The sequence below is a fragment of the Petaurus breviceps genome, unplaced genomic scaffold (genome assembly GCF_028583685.1).
Source record: "Petaurus breviceps papuanus isolate PSGF00001 unplaced genomic scaffold, PetGlider_PUasm1.0 172, whole genome shotgun sequence".
NCBI classification, from domain to species: domain Eukaryota; kingdom Metazoa; phylum Chordata; class Mammalia; order Diprotodontia; family Petauridae; genus Petaurus; species Petaurus breviceps.
The window spans coordinates 6,140,146-6,167,336 of NW_027185755.1; the positions used below are offsets into that span (position 1 = coordinate 6,140,146).

Here is a 27,191-nt window from a genome sequence, read left to right on the forward strand (position 1 = left end):
CAGCATTTAAATTACTTTTATTGGTGAGACTTTAAAAATGGGGAGTGGGTTGCAGAATTGGCAGGCCCGCTGCCCCTACTGATAATAAAGTTCCAGGTTCATTCCATCATGGATCTCATCTGAAAGTATGAGTCATGGAATCTGAAGAACTGCATCCTTAACCTCCTCAAATCCTTCTCTTCCCTCCACCCCCCACCCCAAGGCTATGATCAGTACTAGCAGCAGGGGAGGGAAGATCGGAAGAAAAAAAATAGTCCCTGAAAACCCCTAGGTCCCATAATCTCTTGAGAGACATCACATAAAGGATACAGTCACCCAGAGAAACGTGGTCCTTGAAGATTGTGTACCTGGGATGGAAAGGATAAGTTAGCAACGCCTGGGCCATCACATCTCCTTCCTTTTCAAAAAGAAGGGGCCTCTTAAGTCTGGGTACAGAATACTGGCCCACCCACCCCTGACCCTGTCTGACATCAGCCTCCCAGCCTTACACCCGGGTCAGCCCTGCCCGAACTCACCATTTCTTCAGAACAATCTTGTTCCAACGGGTACCTGTCTGAGCCGCAATCAGCTTCTTCAGGTCTCCTATCGTGTCATCCGTGCTGGGCATACATTAAGGAAAAGCAAGAGGGGGCGGACCAGGGGACGCCAACCACTCCTTCCCCTCCCCCCCCCCCATCCCGATCCCCTAACCTTCCCTTCCCCCCATCACACTTCTCTGCCTTCCCACCGATAGGATACTTGCACTTCACGCGGACCTTCTTGCCCAGCCGGTCGTTACACACAACCTCGATCATGGCTCTGGGGACCACAAAAGATCTGATCAGTCTGGGATCGGGGCCTTTCCTCTAACCCACCCGGGCTCTTTGCCAGTTCTTGTCCCTGCTTGTGACCCCGGACACCCTCGGTCCCCGGCCCCAAACACTGGTAACCTCGCTCAACCCCGGTCCCGGGGGCTCAGTCCGGATACCCCTGACCTCCGTGGTTGGCCCGAGGCCCTGCTGTGATTCGGTACCCCTCGGCCTCCCCGCTCGGCCCTTGCCCCTGGTTGTGGCTTTGAACACCCCCGGCCTCCCCGCTCTGGCCCTAGGTCGCCGTTCCAGTCGCAGATTCTTACTCCTCCGCCTCCAGACACAGCCTCTTCCTCACTTCGCACAACAGCACCGCCCGCACTTTACGGCCACCGGAAAGCGGAAGCGGAAGCTCGACCCTGGTTGCGATGGCGACGGCTTCGGAGTTGCCGGACTGGCTACTTGTGGAGATTTTGTCTTTCGTGCCTCTCCGGGACCGACTCCGGAGCTCCAGGTGCGGCTCTGCCAGACCCCGACCCCCAATAATGCCTCCTTTCTGGAGTCCTCCGGGGCGGGGCTGGGGAGCGGGTCCAGTGGGGGGTTAGGGGAATAGGGGGGAGCCGGGCGGGGCTAGCTTGGACTGACCCGGCCCATCCTCCTCCCCAGGGTGTGTAAGCGGTGGCGGAGTCTGATTCTGGACCGGACCCTCTGGAAACGCTTGGATCTGAGTCCTTACAGGGTAAGACCGAGACGTGGTGCGTGGGGCCTGTCCATCCCTGGGCTGGCGGGAACCGGGGCATTTGTTTTGGGTATCCATGGCAAAGGGCTTGGCCATCCCCCGCTTTCCCTCTCCCTCCCTCCCCCACAGGTCGGGCCCAAGGTGCTGTGGCAGTTGCTGCGGCAGTACTTGGGCTCGGGGCTGAGGACGCTCAAAGTGCGGGGCCGCCTGCTGCTCGGGCCCCGGGCGCCGCTGCTGTCCCCGGCCTTGCTGCAGGAGCTGGGGAAGCGCTGCCCGAACCTGGCCTGCCTCAGCCTCCTCGAAGAGGACCTCCGCAAAATCCCCTTCTCCTGCCTGCCACGTTCGATTCGGTGCCTGGAACTGCAGTCGTGTGAGGTCCCCCAGGCCTGGTTTCCCCCGGGGAATGGCCCCTCGATCCTGCCCCACCTCGAACACCTGGTGCTGGACCGCATCCCGGCCTTCTCAGACCTGCAGCTCCGGGCCCTGCCTCGGCAAGGGGCGCTGTGCTCCCTGGTGCTCAGGGCCACCTACAGGGTGACCCCCCAGGGCCTTCGAGATGCCCTGCCTGGCCTCAGTAACCTCCGGCGGCTCGAGCTGTGTGGGTGCTCCATGCCTGCTGATGGGGTCCTGCAGATCATAGGAGGCTTCCTGCCCAGACTTCGGGAACTCAGGGTGACTGTGGCCGGGCTCACAGCCAGGGGCCTGGCCAGCCTGATGGAGATGCAGGCCTTAGAGATCCTGGGCCTCCTGGGACCACCGCCTACTCCTGATAAGCTTTCAGCCAAGGATATCCTCACTTTCTGCCTCTCCTTGCCTAACCTCAGAGTCCTCAGCCTTCAGGGCATGGGACTGGGGTCAGCAGATGAGGCTATTCTTAGGGAGGGACTGGCCCATTATAGGATCACTGTTGGGGAGCTCCCCTTGGAAGGCTGGGGACTGGGAGGCCTAAGATGACAGCCCCTCACACCTTCAGACCAGAAGAATTCAGGGCCTACTCCAACACTTGAGGTAGTGGAGTCAGGGCACTCAAATGCTATGTGACTTTGGGCAAACTGTTTTCCCCTCACTGTACCAAAGTTTCTTAATTTGCAAGATAACAGGGTTGGGTTTGAAAATTAAAACTTAAGTCCCTTCTTGCTCTGAATCTTATATTCTTAAACAGAACTCTGAGTTCCAGTATCTTCAAAAATTTATACTACAGAGTTCAGAAAGAGCTGAGGCTTGGGAGACTTCTTAGTATCTTTCTTTTCTATTTCAACTGTCATTCTTTCTCCTCAGGTTGCTCCTTCATCCCTTGGGACAAAGGGCAGAGGGCATTTATGGTCAAGCATTGCCCAAGAATGAATCTGATAGGGTTGGTTTGGAATGTTTTGACCTCTCTGAAAATTTTTAATGACACTCAAGATGCCCATCTAAGTATGGAATGAGGGTGCCATAGTGGAGCTAATGGTTAGGATCTTATCTGTCTTCCTGACTGGGGTGGCTTGCTGCTTTTGTCCCTCTTGGCCATTGTATTCTCACTTCTTGGTTTAACCTTGAACAAAGGAACCCAGTCACAAACCTGGACAGAAGGTACCAGTACTCTTCTTTTTTTTTGGGGGGGGGAAACATGCTTCAGCTATGCTCTACTTCACCCCCTAGTCCTCAGCCACTCGAAATGGAAAAGAATGTCACCCTTTTGGAAATGTCTGCCCTGGGGCCTATCAAGATAAGTGTGTGCGAGAGCGCGCGCGCACACACACGCACACACACACACGCACGCGCGCACACGCGCACACACACACGCACACACACACGCACACGCGCACACACACACGCACACACGCACACGCGCACACACACGCACACGCGCACGCGCACACACACACACACACACACACACACACACACACACACCCATATCCTCCTGTGGCCATCTTCTGGATAGGCCTTCCTGTAGCCTTGCAGCTCTACCTCATGAGGTAGATACCTTCCTCATGCTTTTCCCTTCTGAAACCATAAAATCATCCCTGCCATAGTTCTTAGGAGTGTCAACCTACCTTTTATGCCCCCTTCACCATCTCGGCAATTTTCCAGACCAAAGTGCCTTCTGCATTAGAATATCAGCTCATGGTAGACAGGGGCAATCTGTTTTCGTATTCTCAGTGCTTAGCACTGATACTGTAACAAAGGCTTTTGGACACAAATCATTCCTTCAAAAAAGACTGGATCTTTGACCCAGCTCTTCATACAAAAAATGCCTCATGCCTCCAACTCCAATGGTTTATTCACCAATTGAATTTTTGTTTGTTTGACCTCAGACTGGTATATTGGTATCCTGGGCTTTGTTTTTTGGGACCTGCTGGATTGGGGTCAGAGAGAGTTTTTCCTGAGCCACTTGAGTTAGGCCAGAATCTCTGCAAGGGTTCCTCAATCTGTCCACTAACAAGCACTTATGAAATGTCTACTATGTGCCAGCACTAGGGATAGAAGAAAATGATAGACTGATTTCAAAGGGAAAAGTGACACCCTGCTCTTAAAGAGCTTATATTGTGTATAATATAAGTAAATTAAATCATCATCAGAACTGGAAGAAACCCAGGAATTACCTTAACTTTAAGTAGATGAAGTCAGCAAACTGACTTCATAGGCTTACTGACTTATGGAGAAGGGGGGACAGGAGATTATAAAACCCATTTCCTGTGATTTAATCACATTGATCTGCAGAGTAAAAGAGTGTCAGAAAAGTCTAATGTGGCTGTATAGGGAACTCCTCAGTTCTGGCTGAAGAATGCTCTCAAAGGATGGAGGTCAGAGTAGCCGGCTGAAGATAAAGATGGAGTAACTTATTCTCCCCTAGGGGGATTCCCCCCCAGCCTGAAGCTGATGGGGTCACTGGTAGATGTCAATGGGTATTCGGAGAGAAGGAATGATGAGCTGAAAATCAGATCTCTGCACCCCTTTCTGTGTTTCTGGCTACCTAAAAGACAAGTAGGAAACAAGATTGGGAGAAATAGGAATTTAAGCAGTTTGCTGTCCTGGAATGATGTTCTAAGTTTGAGTGGCTCATTGGTTAGACTCTTCCTTACACACGTTGGGGAATCATAAACTTATGATGAGACCACTTTTACATTTAATACAGCTTGGAAGGTGAGGAATTATAAGGTTTGAGTGGCAGTCATGGACTTTGAAGCAAAACAGACTTTAGTGTCGAAGACAGGAATTACTGGGAGCTCACACATGCAGGAGTCCTATAGAATTGTCATTCAGTCATCCTTCCCCCCAAGAAAGTGTGAAGAGAATGGGGTAAGTGGGAATTGAGGGGGAGGGTAGTTATAGTTGGTATGACCGCTTGGCTTCCTCTGCTGTTGCCCCAAGGCTTTCAAGTTAACCTTAAAAAAAAAATCTAACTTAGGACTTTGGTCTCTTTCAGAGAGTACGAAATGAGCCAAAAGGCCAAACAGGGTTTGCCCAAAGTATTGCAAGACTCCTAGTGACCTTTGCCACATACTGTGGCCAGATTATGGGGGAAGGGTACAGTACAGAGGGGAAGTTAGCTTTTTCTCTTTGCTAAGACCACATTTGTCTGTCTTAAGACCCTCAAAACCCATATTCTGATATCATCAAGCTGGGGGTGGGGGCTAGGGATGTAACTAACTTCAATTAGTAACAGTTACAAAAATCCCTATTAGACTATTGAAGCTGGAAGGTACCCTAGAATTTCTCAGAAAATTTAACTAACTTGTCCAAGGTTACACAGCAAGTTAATAGAAGAGTTGGGGCTATAAGTCAGGTATCTAATGACTATTTCTCTTCTGTATCATGCTGCCTCTGACTTCCTTCAGCGACCCTACAGGTTTGTTGTTCCAAGGGTTTTCCTAAATCATCCAAAACCAGCACCATCTCCAAAGACCCAATTCCTTGAGATCCTCAGTGGGAAAATTATCCAGGTGCCATATGTATACTAGGAAATTTCTGTGTATACCCTTTTTTATATTGTGAATAAAAATGTTAAAATTTTAGCACAATTCCTGCACCAGTCTCCATCTAACTCTAGTCACTTCACCTATAGAAATAACAACTCACCTCAGAGCACTTCTATGCATGACCCTTAAGACAAGGAAATAAAAGACAACTGTTATAGGCAGGAAAAGGGGACAAATGACATTGAGCAGAATTGGATGAGTTTAGTTTAGGAGAATTTTCTGAAGCAGGGGAAAAAGTTAGATTTAGGCAGGAGAGGGAAAGTGGGGGAGCAGACAGGTCCTATGGTAGGGTAGATGGAGTAAAGCTATTTGTTGAAGTGATGGGAATGGCCAGTGGGGAGTCTGGGGGAACTAAAAGAATGGCTTTGTAGTGTCATGTGATGTAATGAGTGACATTTTAAAAGCTGGCTCACATTTGGGCTCTATCACTTGCATTACTTGTGTGACTTTAAGCCTAACGATTAGAGGTACAGAAAAGTAAAATGGGCTGCTTTGAGAGAAGGTGGGTTTCTCTTCCTTGGTAGATCTTCAAGCAGTAGCAGTATGACCACTTGCTGGATATGAGAAAGTGATGCTTCTTTAGTATGTATTAGTAGACTATATGGCAACAAAGATCCCTTCCAATTAAAATTCGATGAAACTGATTAACTCAGGTTTCAGTCTACAAAATGAGTCGAACTAAGTAGCTTTTAAGTTTTTTTTTTTTGGAAGGCAATTTGGGTTAAGTGACTTGCCCAAAGTCACATGCCTATTTCTTATGTTAAATGTCTGAGGCTGAATTTGAACTCAGGTCCTCCTAACTCCAGGGTCAGTGCTCTATTCACTTCGACACCTAGCCACCCCTAACTTTTAAGTTTTCTTCCAGATCTAAGTCTATGTCTTTATTTTCTTTCCCTACCCTAGCATGCATTTTAATTTAGATACTGACCCCCAATAAGATAGTACTCCAAATCTCATACCAAATCCTGAGGTATGAAATGTAGTAATCAAATTTTTAGAAATTCTCCCTTTGTCCCTGATACAGGAGTATGTAGCAGAGAAAAGAATGAACACAGTTCCTCTATCTCCAAATACAATTTCCATGTTGTATTGTTCTACCTCTGAACTTTGTTTTACTTTCCCCATTTTACCTTACCCTATTATATGCTCTGAGGGGGAAGGTTATGGTTGTCCTTTGTTATCGAAGGGGACCACAATTTCAGGAAAATGATGCCATGACTTGCAGGTGACTTGGATTTGAGTGAAGGAGGGCTGTGCAGGGTCACCAGACTCACTTTCTCCTCCAGAGCCATCTGGGTCCAGTGGCCAGATATTCATCAGGATGACTTGAGATGGGTCTTTTCAGCAAGAAATCTAGCCAATCAACACAAAGGAAAAAAGGCAGCTTTTGGCCATAAAACCAATTCACTCTGGAGCTTAGACTGGACAATAAGTCCCTGCCTTCCTAGCACAGAGTGAATGTTTACTAGAGAGTAACTTTCTCTTTTGGCCTGGAAGCCTGAGGGTCTTCCCCTTCCAGTTGGAATTTTTTTCTTTTTTTTAATTAAAGGGGCCACACCCTTGATTAACTTCTTAAAGAAGCCTATTCACTGAATGGGCGGGTACCTCACTCAAAATGAGAACCTGAAAAGACCTTAGCCTACCAAGGTCAGGGTCCCCAGAGGCATCCAGGGCCATCTCCAGTCATCTGGGTGAATATCTGGCCACTGTACCCAGATGGCTCTGGAGAAGGAAGTGAGGGGCTGGTGACCTTGCACTGCCCTCTCACTCAAATCCAAATCAACTGCAAGGCATGTCATCATTTCCCTGATGTCATGGTCCTCTGAGAACAAAGGACAAATCACACTCAACCTGTGAGCAACTGCTAGGTTTCTTGCTGAGAGGGCAAGGAAACAGAAGACAAGCATAAAGATATTCCCAATCCAACTCAGTTTCCAACGTTAGGAATATGAGGTTGTGGATAAGAAGTGACCCTGACACTCGGGCTCTTGATCTAAGTGTCCTCTGGCCGAGGTTGGTCCAGGCCAGGTTCAGTAATTCTCTTCAGGGTGAGGAATCTTTCCGTTTCCATTTAGACTTTTCCAAATAAAACAATCCATAAATTAAAAAACAAGACCTGTTTGTTCTTTCTCAGGCATTTACCCTAGAGAAGTTCACTACCCTCAGCAAGGTAGAGAAGCTTTTGAACCTAAGGATCAGTACAAACGTGTCTTTATTTGGTTGGTGAGGTGTGGATTCAGCACAGCCTTCTGGGTCAGTTATCAGTGACTAAGTCCAGTCCAAGCTCTCCAGGGAAAATCCCATGTTCAAATATGCTCAATACTTCTATGGCCCAAGAAAAATAAGGGCTCACTGCGGCTGGAGAGGGTTTGGCTGTGGAGGAAAACGAAGCTGGTCACTTATCTGTCCTCCCCCAAGATGTATCTCATGGCTTGGTGGCAGGGCCCGGACCGCAGACCCATCCCTCCCGGAGTTCCCGCTGCCCACCTCGGCAGGCGGCTGCACCCGTTCGGCACACTGTAGGAATCGCCTCACATGCTCGGAGCAGTTGCCCACCGCGGCTTCATTCTGTCGGAGACACAGCTCAAAGGCTTCAAAAGGTTCGGCACAGTCCTGACGGATCTGTCGAATGATAGGGCTGGACAACGGGCGGGGAAGGAGAGAGGGCTACAAATCAAGAATCACAGTCCTGGCCCCTTTCTCTGCGAAGCCGGCTCCACTTCCCTCCCGTCCGCCCCGCTCAGACTCACTGGGAGGAGGTGCACTGGGCGATGCTCATCTTGAGGTGGTAGCAGTCCCGCTGCCACGACTGCGGCTTGGCAGCCACGCACTGGCCATACTGCTCCAGCTCTCGGCCGCAATAGCGCGCTGTCACTTCCAGAGCCGCCTGCCTGCAGGAAGGAAGCAAAGGAAGTGGAAACGGCTCCGCCCGCGGGCAGATGGCGTCGCCCAGAGGGCGGGGCCTGGGAAGGGTGGGCGGGGCGTGGGGGAGGCAAAGGTAAAGCCCAGGGTGGTTCCATGAGGCCAAGGTAGGGGGAGCTCATCTCTCGGTCCCCTGGTCTCCCTAAGCAGAGGGAGAGGAAAGGAGTGGAGAAAGGGCCCCAGCGGGGTCCTGGGCTCGGACGGCCGTACGGGACTCCCGCTACTCACATCTCGCTGCCGCCGCAGGTGCTCGGGTGCTTGGGAAGGCCCTGAGTTCCTCCCCTTCCGGTCACGGCCGGTGATGGCGGCGTGCAGGAGTCGCGGAAGGGGGATACCGGAAGTGAGCCGGCGCCAATCCCCGGAAGCGAGTGCCGAACTGAGGAAGATGGCGGCGGCGGCGGGCTCGGATGGCGGTAGCGGCCCGTGTCGGGGGCCGCTGGGTGCGCGGTCGCTTCTGCTGCCTGCAGGGCCTGCACTGGTGGCGGGCGGGGACGAGCTGGTGGCCGCAGTGTGGCCGTACCGGCGCCTGGCCCGCCTGCGCCGCCTCACGGTGCTGCCCTTCGTGGGACTCCTCTACCCGGCCTGGCTGGGTGCCGCGGCCGCCGGCTTCTGGGGCTGGACGGGCGGCTGGACAGAGGTCCCGGAGGCGGCTCTGTTCACTCTGGCAGCCATCGGGCTCGCGCACGCGCTCACCGTCCTCTCCGGTCACTGGTCCGTGCACGCGCACTGCGCGCTCACTTGCGCCCCGGTAAGTGCGCGCTCGTCCGGGTGGAGGGGGGAGAAGGGGCAGTGTAGGGTGGACTTTGGCGAGGAGGGAGGGGATGGAGAGGTGAAGCGCCTCCCCCAAGGCCACGTCCTTCCCCGCCCGCTTTGCCTCAGGTGCTGCCGGAACTCCGCTCCCCCTGGCAGTCATGGTCTCCCTGGAATCTCCACGTGTTGTGTGTAGCCTCCCTCAGCCCGAATTCCCAGGCCCACCTGACTGAGCCTCTTGGGGATCTCAGCACCGTCTGTCACCTTCCTCTGACTGCCCTGGGGGCGTTTCAGATGTGTGGCCAGGGTTGTGGTACGGGGAGAGCTGGATGAGGGAGACCTTTCTTGCCCAGGGGCAGGGCTCTGGCAATGCTGCCACTTTTAATCCTAGTTTAATTAGACTTCATCCCCGTGACAGATCTATTGTGAGCCACGTGTGTGTTGGCAGCTGGTCCCCAATAACTTTACTCTTGGCATCCACACACCTGTTCTGCCTCTTAGCTGTCTCAGGTGTCTTGGAGCAGGCGCGTGGTGGTGGTGGTGGGGGGCAGGGACGGGGCACTGGCCTCTTGGGAGACTTTATCTCTACCCCTTCAGGCACTAGGAATAGAAGAGCAAATGCTCACTCAGAAACCAGCATTAAGTCATTTGATATTTCTTGTTCTCAAACCAAGGGAGTGTGTCCCCCTAAAGGAGGAAGTCCTAGAACTGGAAGCAAGGTCAGGGAGAAGGGTTGGTACCTGAAGCAACAAGAGACAAGATCTCTTTTCAGTCCCCTAGTGTTGCCTGGGACTATGGCAAAAGAATGTGGAGTAGGGGTAGAGCAAAAAAGCTAGGACAGGACTAATATCTTTTTCATTTGGTTTTAAATCAGTATGTTTGTTTTCCGCAAACTGGACAAGATAGGACTCAACTTTATGCCTCATATCTTTTTTACCTGGGACTTAAGTTTACTGTTACTTACAGGAATATGATCCCAGTAAAGCAACTGTGGTGAAGGTGGTCCCAACTCCCAACAATGGATCAGCTGAGCTTGTAGCCTTATATCGGGATGAGGTAAGGAAGCGTCATAGACTCAGTAGGGTTTCTGGAACCATATCCTGGTTGCCTGACAGCATCCATGTATAGGACCTTAGCCTCCAGGTCCCCAGGGAGATTCTCCTCTACCACACACAGAGTAACCCAGGCATGTTCTTCTAGGGAGAAGGTGGGCAGGAGGTGCTGTCCTTTGAGTTTCAGAAGATCAAATACTCTTATGACAGAGGGGAGAAAAAGAAGTTCCTTCCAGTGGCATTTCCTGTGGGAAGCCCCTTTTCCTGCTACCAGAATGCCCGGGGCTTTCAGGAAGATGCAGAAATCCGAGCAGCTGAAAAGAGATATGGTACCAACAAGTGAGTTGTCTGCTCACCTCAGGAGAATCATCTTTCCTGTCAGGGATTTCTTCCCTTTCTCACATACTGTTAGTTAACCTCAAATTCCTTGGTTCCAAGTTTATCCCTGCCCTTGCATTGAATTCATGTTCTTCTCTTTAGAAGTCCATCAAGTCTCTGCCTTCAACTCCTCCAGATTGATTGGTGGCAGGTGTCCCTTATTCCTGATGGTTCCCTTTCTAGTTCACCTTGTGCACTAATGTCAGCCTAATCTTTCCAAAGCACAAAAAATTAGGGGGACATGTTTGAAGTCATACCATCTGCAGTACTCATCACGTAGCCTCTGGGTTTCTTATATGCTACAGTGCCATTCTCCTGCTTAGAAACTTTTGATGGCTCTCCATAGCCTGTGAGATATCTGAACTCCTTGGCCCTGGGTATGAAGCTCCTACAGTCTGACCTTTACCTACTGCTGCTGCCCTATACAAACCTTCATCTTTAGCCAGACTGGTCTCCTGTGTCTCCCTCCGCCCACCCTAAATACTGTGAGCATTGCTCGTTTTTCCTGCCCTTGCTTATAACTGTCCCCTGTGATTGGAATGTTTTATTTCCCCAGTGTTTCTCTAAATCTTTCATCCTTCAGGGACCCAGCTCAAAATTCATGGAGATTTTCTGACAACCCTGTCATTCCTTGATCCCTTTCTCATTCTGAAAATCCCCAACTATATTCTTGGTGTATCGTGCCCTCTGTTTATTTCTTCACGTTTGAAACTCATCTCAGAAACCTGACTGAACTCCTTGAGGGCAGGCCCCTGTCTTCTACTTCTATCCCCAGTGCCCAGCATGGTGCTCTGCAAAAGATAGGCTTCAATAAGTGTGTGTTGGGAATAATAATAAAATGAAAAGCAGGATCAGCCCAGGGAGAGACAGCAGTATAGTCTGTTCTACCTTAGTGACTCTAGGGGTAGTTTGCTATTTGCCTTTCCTAACTCTCAGTCTGGGCTAGAAGCTGGAGAGACACATCCCACAAGACTGTCAGCAGGTGGGGCAGTTGTTGTTGAAGTGGGGGATTTCATCTGATTTGGGGGGGGATGCCCTGCCGCCCTTCAGAAACCTGATGTCTCCTGGTGGGGTTGGGGGGGCTGGTCTCCTTTTCAGGGCGGAGATGGTGGTGCCTGAGTTCTCGGAGCTGTTTAAAGAGAGAGCCACAGCCCCCTTCTTTGTGTTTCAGGTAAAGGTACCTCTGTTGTCTCTGAGGTTCAGCCCCTGGTGCTAGGGCTGCTGTGCATGCCCTCTCTTCTCCAGTCCAATCCAACAAGCATTTATTAAGCACCTACTATGTACAGGGCACCGTGGTAAGCACTGGGGATCTAAAGACAAAATGAAAAATAGTTTCTGCCCTCAAAGAGCTTACATTCTACTGAAGCTTATATTTTCCCTATTTTACTTGGGGGAACAAGTGAAACCTTGTTAGTTCACTCCTGGAATATTTAGTGACAGGCGCATCAGCTTGAGGAATAAGTAGGCCAAGTATTCTCCCCATCTCCCCACCTCCTGAAACCCTTGCCCTACCCTCCCAGGGTTCAAGGTCCCTCCTCCTGCCATAGGCAGAATAGGCCTGATTCATCCTGTGTCTCGTCCTCCTTAGGTGTTTTGTGTGGGGCTATGGTGCCTAGATGAATATTGGTACTACAGTGTCTTCACCCTCTCCATGTTGGTTGCCTTTGAGGCATCCCTGGTACAGCAGCAGATGAGGAATATGTCAGAGATTCGAAAGATGGGCAACAAGCCATACATGATCCAGGTACAGTGCAAGGTGGGCTGGATTAGCTTAGCTTTAAGGACAGCTAGTTTGCCCAGGAATTCCTCTGGGCAAAGCTCAGCGGGAGGGGTTGGCAATCTGTTGTTGGCTATGACTAGACTTGGGCCAATATTGAAACTATTGGTTACTGCTTATTCACCACCATCCCACCTCATTCTGGCAGGTTTATCGCAGCCGAAAGTGGAGACCAATTTCCAGTGATGAGATCATACCTGGAGACATCGTCTCCATTGGTAACATTCTGGGTGCAAAGGGATCCAAGTTCCCAGACACAGCTTTTTCCCTCTTCCCTCCCTACTCTTGACTGTCATAGATACTTAGAGCTAGAAGGGACCTGAGAAATGGTCTAGTCCAGTCACCTTTTCTAGATGGGGGGAAGAGAGGAAGGGTCTTTTAGATGATGGTGCATTGATTTGGTGGTAGACTTAGAAATAGAACCTAGACGTTCTAACTGCCCTTAACAATTCTGAGATATATTACCCTCAGCCCTGTCCTAGGGAAAGCTGGGCCCTCTTCGTGCTTCTTCTGTGTGTAGTGGTAGGGGAATCATGAATCAGATGGGCTCTGTCTCCTAGTGATATCATCCCTCCTCCTCTCCAATAGGTCGTTCCCCACATGAGAACCTAGTCCCCTGTGATGTGTTGCTGCTGCGAGGCCGTTGCATTGTGGATGAGGCCATGCTCACTGGGGAGTCAGTACCCCAGATGAAGGTCAGACAAGAGAAATGAAAGTTCAGGTGAGATGTGGGGTCCTGGGAGACAAGTAAGTCCTGAAGATCGCTGGTGATCTCATTGCAGGAACCGATTGAGGACCTGGACCCAGACCATGTGCTGGACATACAAGCTGATTCACGGCTTCACGTTATCTTTGGGGGTACCAAGGTCGTGCAGCATATTGCTCCCCAGAAAGCCACCACAGGGTTGAAACGTAGGTTTCTCTCCATTTTTCATATTGGATGACCTACCTGGTCATACATTTCTTTCCCCACCTCATCCTCCCCAATGAAAATGGCTCTTAACTGATGTAGTTTCCCCCTGCACCCAGACTGGGTCTGACTCTCACCAGTTTAGGTCTGTGACTCAAAGTCTATGAATGAAGCATGGATTTAGGTGTGTATACATGAATAATAATGAGGTGATCTCTGAATTAGCCACACTTCTATTCTTCCACAGGGCTACATAAGGATAATCAAACATTGGTTTTTCCTATTCTTCATTGTAGCTCATGTTTTTCTCACCCTCTTAAGTGATAATGGAATGTGTAGAAAGTATGCGACAGTTGGTAAGGGTACTGGGTAAATACAGCCTGTGTGGATCAGAGGGGGTTCCTTCTTCCTCTAAAGATTATATAGCCTTTTAATTACCTGGTTATCTCCTGCAGCGGTCGACAATGGTTGTGTGGCCTATGTGCTGAGGACTGGCTTCAATACATCACAGGTAACAGCCATTTGGTAGGATGGGTAGAAGGGGGAGGGGAGAGTCCTTCACATCTTCCAGTCACTAAGGTCAGGTTGATTGACACATTTTCTTTGCTACTGTTATGAAACATCTTCATTATCTCTGAGCTTCTGTCCTTGGTTTAGGGTTTGGTATCTGATTGGTCTTCAAGGTGCCCAAGCACAGAAAAATGACTGCCCCACCCTGTATCTGAAAAAGCAAGGATCTGCATTTTTTCTGCTTCAGTTAAAGACTCTCTATTCTGCCTCCCCCAGGGCAAACTGCTTCGAACTATCCTTTTTGGAGTGAAGAGGGTGACAGCCAACAACCTGGAGACTTTTATCTTCATCCTCTTCCTACTTGTCTTTGCAGTTGCAGCAGCAGCATATGTTTGGATTGAAGGTAAACTGTCCTGTTCCCTGGACTTCGAGGTTTGGCCAGGCGTTGCTCACGTTCTTTGCTTTGGCCTTGACCCTGATTGTGCAGACCATGTTGTTTGTCTCCTCCCCAGGCACGAAGGACCCTAGCAGGAATCGATACAAGCTGTTTCTGGAATGCACTCTGATCCTGACCTCAGTTGTGCCCCCAGAGCTTCCCATTGAGCTGTCTCTGGCTGTCAACACCTCTCTCATTGCTTTGGCCAAACTCTGTGAGTGGCCCAGGGGAGGTGGGAGTGGGGAGGTAGGAGTAGGTTGGCTAGCCATGGAGGCAGCCCCAGAGGCCTTCACCCCAGCTTGTTTCCTGCAGACATGTATTGCACAGAGCCATTCCGGATCCCCTTTGCTGGGAAAGTCCAAGTGTGCTGCTTTGACAAGACAGGCACCCTGACCAGTGACAGCCTTGTGGTGCGGGGCGTGGCTGGGCTCAAGTGAGTGACCAGGGGAGGCTGATATGTGCCCTGGGGAGGATAGAAAGCACTCTTTAAAAGTTTCCTTAGGAATTTTGTCCGACTCAGGAAGTGGGCCTTAATGTGTCAGGTGTAGATGATCACATGGAAGTAAGGTTATAGCTAGGGTGATCTAGGGCAGATTCTAGTCCCTGTGGTAGAGATTAATTGCTGATAGTCCCATCTCTTGAATGGTATTTCAGCCTCACTAGGTAGGTTATTCAATTCCACCTTCCTCAGATCCCTCATTTTCCTGTTGTTCAAGACTTTCCTCAGGACTGAGGAGCCAGATTGGGATATTGAATGCCTAACAGCATCCCTTTTCCTCTTTGGGTAGGAGGGTGGGAGAGGCACTTGCAGTCCTGTCTCCACACTGTAACCTGGCTGGCTGTTTCCCATCGTTGCAGAGATGGGAAGGAGGTGACGCCAGTGTCCAATATTCCTGTAGAAACACACCGGGCCCTGGCCACATGCCACTCCCTAGTGCTACTGGATGATGGCTCCTTGGTAGGAGATCCTCTAGAGAAAGCCATGCTGACAGCTGTGGAGTGGACTCTTACCAAAGGTGAGTAGTCACTCGGGCTGCCTTGGGAATGAACTTAAGAGAATGAGTTCTCCTGTTTGGGTTAGAACTTATGTCCAGGCCATGGGCAAGGGGGTGGAGGTTTAATTTGGCTTGGAGCTGCCTCATTGGATACCAGAGTGGCAGTGCTGGGAGGCAGTGGGACGTGAGCAGAGTGGATTTGGGGTGGAGGGATGGTATCCTTGCTGCCTAATGAGTGAAACCCCTCAGGAATCCTGCTTATTTGTTTCCAGATGAGAAAGTTTTCCCCAGAAGTATTAAAACTCAGGGATTGAAAATTCACCAGCGCTTTCATTTTGCCAGTGCCCTGAAGCGAATGTCCGTGCTGGCCTCCTATGAGAAGATGGGGTCCACTGACCTGTGTTACATCGCTGCAGTGAAGGGGGCCCCTGAGACCCTGCATCCCATGGTGAGCACCACCCTGGTGCTTTCCCACAAGGCTGACCATGTACCTGAGACAAGAGAAGCTCAGGCATTACATGGGTTCCTATTGCCCTGGCGCACACCTCGGGGACTACTGGTCACTGGTGTGGCCAGAGACCTCTGTGGCTGAGTTGGTTGGTTTATAATGCAATTTTTCTTTCTCTTCTAGTTTTCTCAGTGCCCAAGTGACTATCAAAGCATTCATACCGAGATCTCCAGGGAAGGGGCCCGTATCCTCGCCCTGGGATATAAAGAACTGGGCCATCTCACTCATCAGCAGGTATCCACCCTTCCCACTTTTCTTGTGGCATAGAGTAGTAGCTCTTATCAGTGGCCTTGGCGTGTAGCTTGGCCCTCTTTCCAGCATTTCAGCTAACCTGGCTTCTGTGACTCCTTCCTAGGTACGAGAGGTTAAACGTGAAACTCTTGAATGCCACCTGAAATTTGTGGGTTTCATTGTAGTTTCCTGCCCACTCAAAGCTGACTCCAAAGCTGTGATTCGGGAGATCCAAAATGCATCGCACAGGGTATGGTTGCTTCCTTCTCTGTTGAGACTCTTCCTCCTGCTCCCTGTCTTCCCCTACTCATACTTCATAGGATCATAGAATTAGAGCTCAAAAAGACACTAAAGGCCCTAGAATCCAATTTACTGGCTTTGCAGGCCGAGGTGAAGGAACTGGCCCAGAGTTACCTAGCCAGTAAGTGTCAGAGGCTGGATTTGATCTCAGGTCCTCCTGACTCCAGGCCCTATGTCCATTGTGCTATGAGCTGTTCTTCCTCCTAGCTCATCCTGGACACTCCCCTCAAACTATGACCTGTCCCTCTAGGTAGTCATGATCACAGGTGATAACCCACTTACAGCCTGTCACGTGGCCCAGGAGCTGCACTTCATTGAAAAGGAGCACACATTAATTCTGCAGGCCCCCACCCAGAAAGGTAAGCTTTGGATTCTGTGCATGTGATAAGGATGTCCCCTTTTGACCCCTGGTAGCAGGAAGCAGTATGGTCAGGGAGGTGGAGCAAGGACCATGGCGGGCTTCCATGTCCATGGGGGTGTGAGTTTCTGAGGGCTTCCTGCAGGGTCACTCAAATTCTGAGTAGATTGTGCTTGTTTACCAGATATTGACTGACAATTGACAGGCCAAACTCATCAGTTCTTTTAGTTCAGCACATGGTTATTGAGTCTCTTTGGGCTCGTCTGAGTTGTGGGAGAGCCAAGGTCTCTGTGGCTAAAGAAATGATACTCACACGTGATTGTTAGAGTCAGTATAGGTATAGTTTGTGCTGAGATAAGTGTACATTTCTGGAGTAACTCAGAAAAAGGAGATACCACTGGCCTGAGTTGATCTCAGAATAATCACAAGCATTTATTTATTTATTTTCACCTTAGTAAATAACCCTTTTTATTTTTTAATTTTTTTATAAATTAGTTTATTTTTAGTTTTCAACATCCACTTCCATAAGTTTTAAATTTTCTCTGCCTCCCTCCCTTTCCCCCTCCCCAAAGATGGTGTGTAATCCAATATAGCCTCTACATGTACATTCTTATTAAACATATTTTCACATTAGTCACATTGTATAAAAGAACTAGAATGAAGGGGGAATCATGAGGCAGAAAAAACTAAACAAAAAGAGCAAATAATATGCTTCAATCTGCATTCAGACTCTATATTTCTTTCTGTGGATGTGGTGGATGGCATTTTCCATCATGAGTCTTTTGGAGTTGTTTTAGGTTCTTGCATTGCTGGGAAGAGCTAAGTCTATCAAAGTCAGTCATCAAACAATGTGACTGTTACTATGTGCAATGTTCTCCTGGCTCTGCTCACTTCACTCAGTATTAGTTCATATCAGTCTTTCCAGGTTTTTCTAAAGTCTGCCCGCTCATCATTTCTTACAGTACAATACTATTCCATTACATTCATACATCCATTACAGCTATCACAAGTCTCTATCTATTTATTGCCTTTTGGAGGGCAATTGGGGTTAAGTAACTTGCCCAGGGTTACATGGCTAGTTTTTTGTGGGGGTGTTAAGCGTCTAAGGCTGTCACAAGTGTTTATTAAACCCTTGCTGTTTGCTGAGAAGATATGTGGAAGCTTGCAGTCTAGGGGGAGGAAAAGATAGCAATACAGCTTAGACAGGATTTCTACGTTAAAAGGGTTTTTAAAAAAGTGAACTGTGAAGTACAAAGAGGAAGGTTGTTACCAACCAGGCGGGCACCAGGAAGACTTTTACATCAGAGGTGGCTTTTGAGGGGGTTTGCAAAGGAGAAGTCAGAATTAAACACACAAAGAGAAAGAAGATGCTTCAGATTGAGGGAAGAGCTTGAGCAAACACACTAAGGTGGAAGCATGGCATGTTTCAGGAAGAGCAGAGATGCCCTGGTTTGATTTGAAATCTCATGTATGAAGAAAAGTAATAAAAATCACAGGTTATGATTTGGAAGGGACCTCAGAAACTACCGAGTCCAATTTTGCCTGCATGAAAATCCTCTAAGTTCTGTCTTCATCCTCTGCTTGAAGACCCCGGGTGAGGGAAAAACTCACCTTTCATCTGTTCCACTTGGGGACAGCTGTTAATTTTGAGGAAATGTTTTCCTGTTATGAAACTGAAATATCTCCGTAGCTTACATTTTTGTTCCTGGCTTTGCCATCTGTGGCCACACCGAACAAGTAGTAATACTTCAAATACTTGAACATAAGTTTCTCCCTACCCCCACAGTTTTCTCCATCCTTAACCCTCCCCATTTCCCTCCAGTCTTTTCCTGGGGTGACCTCTTGTCCCCTCACTCTCCTTGTTGCCTTTTCTTAGAGGTGTTCTAGCATGTGAGTGTCCTTCCTAAATGATGGTGACCAGAATTTAACAATATTCCATGTTTGACCACCGTACATCGAAGCCAGATTATTAGCTCACTCACTTTAGATCTGTCTCACTAAATTATGAAGCCCAAGGTCACATCAGCTTTTGCTTTTTTTGACTGCCAAGTAACACTGACTGATTCATCGTGCTTATGATCCCCTAAGATTCCCAAGTTGTTTTCACATGCCTAGACATTCTCCCTTATCTCGTACTTAAGAAATTAATTTTTTCAATCCATGTGAAATGTTACATTTATAAATCCTTATTAGATTTTGCTTCATTGAATTTTAGCTAGTCACCAAGCTGTTTATGTCCTGTCAGAGCGGTGTTAGCTACCCTTCCTGGTCTCATGGTCAAATCACTGATAGACTTTGAAATTGCCTAGGGCCAAGGCCTGAGATATTCCATCAGAGACCTCTTTCCCGGTTGACATTGGTCTATTAATGAGCAGTGAGACTTTGTGATTTCAGCCATTTAGCCAGTTCTGTATCTCCCTGTCTCATGTCTCCCAAACATCTTTTGATTCTCACCTAATGGGCAAGACTGAAAAAGTCAGGGAGAGACAGGTGGTAGAAAACCTAAAGTAACCTTACTTGGGGGACATTAGGAAGCCACTGTAGGTGTTTTAGCCAAGGAGTCATCTGGCCAGATCTGTGCCTAAGAAAGGTTATTCTGGAAGTTGTACCAAGACCTGATTTGAAGAAGAGACTGGAGTTGGGAAGAGCTATGAAGCTAGCAGCATTTCAGGAAGATGGAAATGAGGGCCAGGCCTCAATGAAGGGTGGTAGTACTGGAGAGAGGGAAAGGATTCAGAAAATGCTACAGAAGTAAACTCAGTAGAACCGGGTACTTGACTTGATCTCTGATAAAGTAGAGGCCTGAATAGCCCCAAGGTTACGAACGTGGAAGATTGGCTGAGCTGTGATGCCACTGAAAGAAAAGTTGAAGTTAAAAGGGTTTTCTAGGGGAAAAACAATTAGCTTGGTTTTAGATGGGTTGAGTTTAAAGTCAGTGCAGAATCCAAGTATAAATACCTCAAGGCAATTGAAGAAGACAGTTTTACCCATGAGTAAAAGAGTCCTGAAAGTAACTCATGGTGTGACACTCAGAAAGGAAAGTCAGGAAGGCTTTTTATCTTGATGATCTCATCAGTTCCCATTTGGTAAATGATCATCTCTTTTTGGATGACTCAGATCTGTATATCCAACACTGATCTTTCTCTTTAATGCCAGCCCTGTGTTATTATATACTTGCTGGACCTCTCCACTGAAATGTCTCATATATATTTCAAACTCTGCATGTTTTAAAGCAGAACTAATTTTATTTTCTTCTAGCCTTTCCTGTTTCTGTTCTGGCTACTGTCTTGCCAATCACTTAGGTTTATAACCTTGAAGCCCTCCTCAACTCTTTCATTTGGTTAAGTCTACCTTCCCCAATATCAGCAGTTTCCAGGTCTTGTCAAGTCTCTCTCCAAAGACATCTGTTCCCTTCTCTGCCTATTTCAAGCCTTCATCACACCTTTCTGTTTCCATTCTTTCCCCCGCTCCAGTCTATATTCCACACAATGTTTAAACTTCTTATTCCTAAAACACAGATCTGACCATGTCATTCCCCTTTACAGTGGCTCATTGGATTGCCTCTGGGATTAAATACAAATTCCTTAGCCTGACACTTGAAGCTTTTCACAGCACAGCTCCCCCATTTGTCAGGTGTCCCGTTACTTCCCTTCATGCACTCTTCTTTCAGGCAGAATTACTTGTTAGTACTCTCCTGTGCCATTGGAATCCCATGTTTCAGGGCACACCTCCCACCCAAGCCTTTTGCTGATTCTGCTTTGCTGTCAGTGCTCCCTTCTCAAAGTTACTTGATGTAACTTACCTTCTGTGTCCTCTTTCTGTAGACCTAAGCTCCTTGAGCTCTGCGAATTTTATCTTTGTCTTTGAATATATGGTACCTTGTACAAAATTGGTGCTTTAGTAAATGTTAGAATGTCAAGTAGAGCTGAATGGATGCTAGCAATTGAGTAGTTCACCTTTTTTGGGAATAAGTTGTAAAATGAAATTAAACTAGGTGTTCTCTATGGTATGACAATCTGTGATTTTAAGTGTGTTCTGGTAACCTGTGTAGATATATGAAGAAGAGAGACTAGAGGCAGGGGGACAGGATAGTTTAGTAATCCAGTCACAGTGATGAAGACCTGCACTGGCAGATAACAGCAGCAGGAATTTGTGATTGAATATATGAAGGAAGAAGGAAAGAGAGCGGCAGGATAGTGGTGGCACTGGTAGAACTAGGAAAATCTAAATGGATTAGTTGGGTGGAGTTGGAGAAAAAGGGGAGATTATGATCCTAAATTTAGACATGTAGAGTTTTTGAGATGCCTCTGGGACATATAATAAAAAAAACATTTATTAAATTCCTTCTCTCTGCTAGTCACTGGCATTTAGAAACATCCCTGCACTCAAAGAATTTAAATTCCACACATAAGTAAATACAAAGTAATTTCGAAGGGGGGAGAAAGCCCTAATCTAGTGATGATTAGAAAAGGCTTCATGCTGGGCCTCAGAGGAAGCCAAAGATTCCAGGAGGTAGAGGATGGGAAGGAGGGCATTCTAAGCAGGGGAAACAGCCTGGGTGGCGGCAGAGTAACAGTTTTTAAAAAGAGAATTAATTGTACTTCTATGCAGCTTGCTTTTCCTTGTAGTATGTAATTATTTCAACATATAACCTTCAAAGCTGTCCTGCTTGTCTGTGTTTTCTTCTGGCCTTCTCTAAGTGCACTTTGAAAAAGCTGACCCTCTTTAATTTCTTTTTCTTTTTTTTTTTTCAACCCTCAGTTCTTTCAAAATCTTTTTTCTCCTCTTTGGAATGTTATTGTATAAACTGTTCTCCTGTTTCTTCTTACCTTACTCTTCTTCAATTCTTATAACTCTCTCCAGTTTTCCCTGAAACTCTCCCTGTAAAAGACTTTAAATGCCAGCGTGAGATGTGTGTATTTTAGCTGGGGAATAATGTCAACCCTGTGATTTAGGAAAGGGATTTTGATAACTGTCAAAAATGGGTTGAAGAAATAAGAGAATGAAAGCAACACAGAGACCATTGAGAGATATTGCAGGAGCTCAGACTATTAGAAGAAATTCAAAAGAGAGATTAGAATAGGTAGATTCTGGTGTCTTCTGCATAAAGATGATTCATTGAAGTCCTGGAAGCTGATGAGGTGGCCAGGAGAGGATAGAAGAAGATGCAGGACCAAGCCTTGAAGTACCCTTACTGTTAGGGGTCGTACCCTTACTGTTAGGGGTCGTACCCTTACTGTTAGGGGTCAGGCCACAGGTGATGATCCAGCAAAGGAAGCTGGGAAGGGTATGGTCAGCTAGGGAGGAGGAAAACCAGAAGTGAAGGGTCCCAGGAGTTTCAGGAAGAGAGAGTAGTCCTGAGGAATGATAGTCCAAAGCTACAGAAGATAAGAACTAAGAAAAGGCCAATCAGAAAGCAAATAAAGAGAGTAAAACATTGTAGGGAAGAAGTTTTAGGTTGAGGGATGGAGTTAAAAGCCAGATTAGAGGGAAGAGAGAAGTGAGTGGGATGGGAGTTAAGTTGAGGCAATAAGCAGAAACCTTTTGTAGGCATTTGGCTTTGTATGTGGTGAAGAAATATGATAGCTAGAGGGGTAGTCAAGTGAAACCTTTTTTCTAAGAATAAGGAGACCTGTTAATGTTTGTAGTCCAGTAAATGAGAAAGAAGAGATGAGTGAAAGGGTGAACTCCAGAAGGAAATTGGATAGTTGGAGTTGGGATCCAGAGCATAAGTAAATGACTTGCAGGACTTTAGCTGAAATGAGGGAATGGGGAGAAGACTGAGCTTACAACAGGCAGTTTCACTTTTCTCAGTAAAGTGAGAGGGGGTAGAGGTGATGATAGTAAAGGACTTGAAGGAAAGGTATGTAGTCGTTGCTGTCAGTAGTATAATAGTAAAGCAATAAGAGAAAGATTAAAGGATCCTTATTGAGGTCCTAAAGACCAGTTGAGATTAGTCAACATAAATGTGTAGTAGACACAGTTCATACAGTTGTGTGACTTTGTCCAAAGGTGTTGGTTGGAAATGTGAGAACTTGCTTATTTGTAGCAGAAAAACTTGAAACTAAGGAGATGCCCATGAATTGGGAATGGCCAAACAAAACACAATATGTGAATTGCAACAGAAGAAATGATGAAAGAGCTGATTTCAGAGAAACCTACGAGACTTACATGAACTCAGGCAGCAATGTGAGTAAAACCAGGAGAACATCTATATCATGACAACAACATTGTAAAGAAAAGCAGCTTTGGAAGACCTAAGAACTCTCGTCAAGACAATGGCCAGACAAAATTCCAGAAGCCTAATGATTGAGCACATCATTTGTAGAATGAGAAGGTTTTTTTTTTTTTGCTTTTTGGAGGGGGAAAGACTGGGCAGTTGGAGTTAAGTGACTTGCCCAAGGTCACATGGCTAGTGTTAAGTGTCTGAGGCCGGATTTGAACCCAGGTCCTTCTGACTCCAGGGCCAGTGTTCTATTCACTGTACCACTTAGCCGCCCCAAAGGGATATTTTTTAATAAGGCTGTTGAGGGAGTTTGTTGTGCTGGATTTTGCATAATCATTTATAAGGCTTTTTCTTTGGGGTTGGGGGTGGGGAGACATGATCATTAAAGCATTTTTTTAAGTGCACAGAAGAGAACAGAATGAAAGCCAGAAGGAAATACAGATGAGCAGAATAGCTTCAAAAGTTACATGGGGAATTAATTATATACTTGAAAGGCAAGCTTCATGTTACAGAGACTTTCACATAAGAGATTTTTTCTCTTTTTGCATATGAAATGTGCATTTCATTTAGTATTGGTTAAGTTCAGAATAAATTCAAAATAGGGGTGGCTAGGTGGCGCAGTGAATAGAGCACTGGCCCTGGAGTCAGGATGACCTGAGTTCAAATCCAGACTCAGACACTTAATACTTACTAGCTGTGTGACCTTGGGCAAGTCACTCAACCCCAATTGCCCTGCCTTCCCCCCTCCAAAAAAAGCAAAAAAAAAATTCAAAATAAAGGAAATGTGGAAGCTTGGGTCAAGGAAGGTGATAAATATTTGGGAATCATTTACATAGTGGTAGAAGTTGAAGGCAGGGAGATTATCTCATCAGTGAGGAAAAGTTTAAAGAGAGCTCCCTTGTGGGATTCCCATAGTTTGAAGTCAGAAGGAAAGGAAGCCAGTAAAGAAATGCTAAAGGGTAAGACAATCACTATAATATCATAGCATTCCAAAGGCCAAGGAAAGAGAGAATTCACATACAGTTAATGCGGCTCCTGATGTGTTACAGGATCTGAATGGCAGTGGCAGTCCATTGATGGCACCATCGTCTTCCCACTCATCCAGAGTTTCACAAAGGAGCTGACTTCAAATCACGCATTGTGCCTCACAGGGGATGGTCTTGCCCACCTCCAGGCTTGTGGCCCTCAGTACCTGCTCAAGCTCATTCCCCATGTACAGGTGTTTGCCCGAGTCTCCCCCAAACAGAAGGTGATCTTGGAGCCTGGCCAGGGGTGGGGAAGAAGGGACCATTATAGGCTTCCCTCTTGCTGACCACTCCCCCTCCTGTCCTAGGAGTTTGTCATCACTAGCCTAAAGGAGCTTGGCTACGTAACCCTGATGTGTGGGGATGGCACCAATGATGTTGGGGCATTGAAGCATGCGGATGTGGGTAAGGGAAAGGGTGGTGGGTGAGACCCCCCCAGTCTGAATAGGAAGTCATATATCTGCTTACCTATACAGCTTCTAGTGTAAGGGTGTGGGGGAAAGTGGGATATTCATTGAGACAGATGGAAGTTTGTTCAGGTATCATGGTGGATTCCTAGGGAGTGTAGAGTAGTGATTGTAAGCTGTGTGACCAGAATATTTCACACCCTACCCCAGACTTCCCCAGTGTCTTCTGTATATCCTTCCTTCCCAGCCCTTCTTGTACTTTTCAGGGGTTGCTCTATTGGCCAATGCCCCAGAACGAATATTGGAAAGGCGTCGAAGACCCAGGGATGGCCCCAGTGATGGGAGACTGTCTCTGAGCAGCAGCAGCAGTGTGAGAATGCCCTCAAGGCTGGTTAAGCATCGGCCTGCACGAGAGGAGCAGTTGAATCTGCAGCGGGTATGTGAGATTGCCGAGGGGCTGGGAGATAAGAGATGAGACCTTCCAAGCTATAACCTGGACGTGTCTGTTTCCCTTCCTACCTGCAGGAGCGTCTCACCCAGGTGCTAAGGGACCTAGAGGAGGACCATGCCCCAGTTGTGAAGCTGGGAGATGCTAGCATAGCAGCCCCCTTCACCTCTAAGCTTTCATCCATTCAGTGCAGTGAGTATCCAGCCCCAAGGGAGCACAACACTGAAAGATACTGACCCTTCCTGACCTCCCCTTACTGCTAGAGACCAGCTCCTCATCCTGTGTCACCCATTCTGCTGCCTGCCACTAATACGCAATGACCCTCCACTGCCTTCTGCCCCCAAGGGACCTGCTGAAGCCCTGTGCTAGTCATCAGTCTAATCTCACTCCTTTAGGGACAGGATGCTTTTTCAGTGTTGCTCCTTTCTGGTTCCCAAACCTTGATTGACTATGAGCTATCCTCTTCCTCTCTTGCAGTCTGCCATGTCATCAAACAAGGCCGGTGCACTCTGGTGACCACACTACAGATGTTCAAAATCCTTGCGCTGAATGCACTCATCCTTGCCTACAGTCAGAGCGTCCTCTACCTGGAAGGAGTCAAGTTCAGTGACTTCCAGGCCACACTGCAGGGCCTGCTGCTGGCTGGCTGCTTCCTCTTCATCTCTCGCTCCAAGGTTCGTAGAGGCAGTGCAGGCAAGCAGACCACCATTGTGGGAGACAGACAGCAGGAAGACATTGCCTGATCTGCAGGGACTACAGGCACTGCAGTCAGTACAGAGGGGTGGGGGGGTCAAAGACAATCACAGAGGGGTTTGTTTTGGTTTTGTTTTACTCCTGTGAACTACGGCTGGGGGGCAAGTGTTAATGAGGGAAGGCTTCTGAAAGAGGTAAGTTTTGGGGGGTTTTTTTTGGTAGGGGGGCAATTGGGGTTAAGTGACTTGCCTAAGGTCACATGGCTAGTAAGGGTTAAGTGTCTGAGGCCGGATTTGAACTCAGGTCCTCCTGACTCCAGGACCAGTGCTCTATTCACTATGCCACCTAGCAGCCCCAAGACGTAAGTTTTAATTGAGGGAAATAGGTGCCTCCTTTTTTTCCTTTGGGAGTCTGGGCTCTGTCCCACTTCATCTTCTCCAGAGCAAGGATGAACAGAGACCTTTCTAACCCCCAGCCCTTGAAGACACTGTCACCAGAGCGGCCACTGCCCAACATCTTCAACCTGTACACCGTCCTCACCGTGCTCCTACAATTTCTGGTGCACTTTCTGAGTCTTATCTACCTGTACCAGGGGGCTCAGGCCCGAAGCCCTGGCAGGTGGGTAATTCCTATGCCTCCCCCTTTCTTCTCTCCTCAGTAACTGATAGGTAGAGTTGGGTGAAGGTTTGGAGTTGTAATCCTCCCTTCTTCTCTAGGAAGGAGGAGTTTGTGGATTTGTACAAAGAGTTTGAGCCAAGCCTGGTCAACAGCACTGTGTATATCATGGCCATGGCCATGCAGATGGCCACTTTTGCCATCAACTATAAGGTGAGGCCTCTCCTACTGAACTAACCCCATAGGATCCCTTGTTCTTACTGACACCCCAGCTCTACAGAGCCCCAATTTCTACCAAATGCATCTAGCCCCATAATGCTGGTCCTGGGAAGACCCTAATTCCCACCACTTACCCCACTGACTACACTGAGCCCCAGGAGGAGGTTAGGGCAAGGGGTCTGAGTGACCCTGGCCTCCCCCAGGGTCCCCCTTTCATGGAGAGCCTTCGGGAGAACAAGCCCCTTCTGTGGAGCCTCGGTATATCCACTGCTGCTGTTGCTGGTCTCCTGTTGGGCTCTTCCCCTGACTTCAACAGCCAGTTTGGGCTTGTGGACATCCCTGTGGAGGTAAGGAGGACCTCCATTCAAGCTGCTCCTGACTCTGGTGCCCCATTTCTGTCCTTTGGAGTTTCCCCCTGTGAACATTGACCTTGGAAGACCTTCTAGTCCAGACCCTTGGAGTTTCCTCCATCCCACTCTATCCCTCCAGAGGTCCCAGGGAAGCTTCTAGTAGAGTTAGCTGGGTTCTCTCCCCTTTCTAATGATCCCTCTGTGTCCTTCAGTTCAAGCTGGTGATTGCTCAGGTCCTGCTGTTCGACTTCTGCGTGGCCCTTCTGGTAGACCGTCTCCTTCAGTTCTTCTTGGGGAGCCCGAAGATGAAAGTGCCTTCATGAGCCTGAACCTAGGGCCCTCCTTCCCAGGACCATGGACAGGCGACCATGTCAGCCCAGGGTGGGGGCCTCAATGAGCCCAGACTGTGTAGGGAGGAGCAGTGACCACCCCCTTCCTCATCGATGTTCTAAGTGATGTTCTAGGACAGACTTAAGTGGGAACCTTTTGTACTGTGGCCCCCTGCTCTATTCCCCTCCCCCTTTGGTAAATAAAGCGGCATCAGCGTATTTTAAAATTAACCTAAGCCTCAACTGTCTGTTTTTATCAT

At 48.0% G+C, this 27,191-nt stretch overlaps 5 protein-coding genes across 10 annotated transcripts in view; 2 read left to right on the forward strand and 3 right to left on the reverse strand.

The window, feature by feature from the left end:
• Window positions 1-24,056, reverse strand: LOC138157517 (ubiquitin-like protein 5). Of its 6 annotated transcripts, XM_069083159.1 has the most exons (6): window positions 24,053-24,056; window positions 1,115-1,144; window positions 739-798; window positions 516-599; window positions 310-347; window positions 1-119 (listed from the first exon to the last, which is right to left on the reverse strand). In XM_069083159.1, the coding sequence occupies exons 3-6, from the start codon at window positions 792-794 to the stop codon at window positions 76-78; spliced, it is 222 nt and encodes a 73-aa protein (XP_068939260.1). In that variant the 5' UTR covers window positions 795-798; window positions 1,115-1,144; window positions 24,053-24,056; the 3' UTR covers window positions 1-75. The 6 variants fall into 6 exon arrangements, with proteins under 6 accessions (XP_068939260.1, XP_068939259.1, XP_068939261.1 ...); XM_069083158.1 differs by lacking the exon at window positions 24,053-24,056 and having other exon boundaries at window positions 1,115-1,171; XM_069083160.1 differs by lacking the exons at window positions 1,115-1,144; window positions 24,053-24,056 and adding an exon at window positions 975-1,101.
• The window catches only part of LOC138157515 (ubiquitin-like protein 5), a 34,146-nt gene extending 10,084 nt beyond the window's left edge, over window positions 1-24,062 (reverse strand). Inside the window, exon 1 of the mRNA XM_069083156.1 lies at window positions 24,053-24,062. The gene's annotated coding sequence lies outside the window, so the exon portion shown is untranslated. The remainder of the gene's footprint in view (window positions 1-24,052) is intronic.
• Window positions 1,179-2,671, forward strand: FBXL12 (F-box and leucine rich repeat protein 12). The gene is made up of 3 exons (XM_069083148.1): window positions 1,179-1,302; window positions 1,455-1,527; window positions 1,657-2,671. Exons 1-3 carry the CDS (start codon window positions 1,217-1,219, stop codon window positions 2,479-2,481), a joined length of 984 nt encoding a protein of 327 aa, XP_068939249.1. The 5' UTR covers window positions 1,179-1,216; the 3' UTR covers window positions 2,482-2,671.
• Window positions 7,687-8,773, reverse strand: CHCHD5 (coiled-coil-helix-coiled-coil-helix domain containing 5). Its single transcript, XM_069083165.1, has 4 exons — window positions 8,643-8,773; window positions 8,243-8,383; window positions 7,980-8,130; window positions 7,687-7,865 (listed from the first exon to the last, which is right to left on the reverse strand). Coding segments are annotated over exons 1-4 (318 nt in total). The 5' UTR covers window positions 8,645-8,773; the 3' UTR covers window positions 7,687-7,841.
• ATP13A1 (ATPase 13A1) lies at window positions 8,716-27,162 on the forward strand. The gene is made up of 26 exons (XM_069083130.1): window positions 8,716-9,162; window positions 10,131-10,220; window positions 10,365-10,555; window positions 11,693-11,765; window positions 12,183-12,338; window positions 12,520-12,589; window positions 12,960-13,066; window positions 13,154-13,283; window positions 13,737-13,792; window positions 14,068-14,194; window positions 14,304-14,441; window positions 14,540-14,660; window positions 15,086-15,243; window positions 15,495-15,670; window positions 15,854-15,964; window positions 16,086-16,211; window positions 16,512-16,620; window positions 23,895-24,094; window positions 24,179-24,275; window positions 24,544-24,713; window positions 24,803-24,917; window positions 25,203-25,399; window positions 25,894-26,036; window positions 26,135-26,246; window positions 26,456-26,599; window positions 26,815-27,162. The coding sequence occupies exons 1-26, from the start codon at window positions 8,716-8,718 to the stop codon at window positions 26,923-26,925; spliced, it is 3,675 nt and encodes a 1,224-aa protein (XP_068939231.1). The 3' UTR covers window positions 26,926-27,162.
• Window positions 27,163-27,191: the final 29 nt, after the last annotated feature.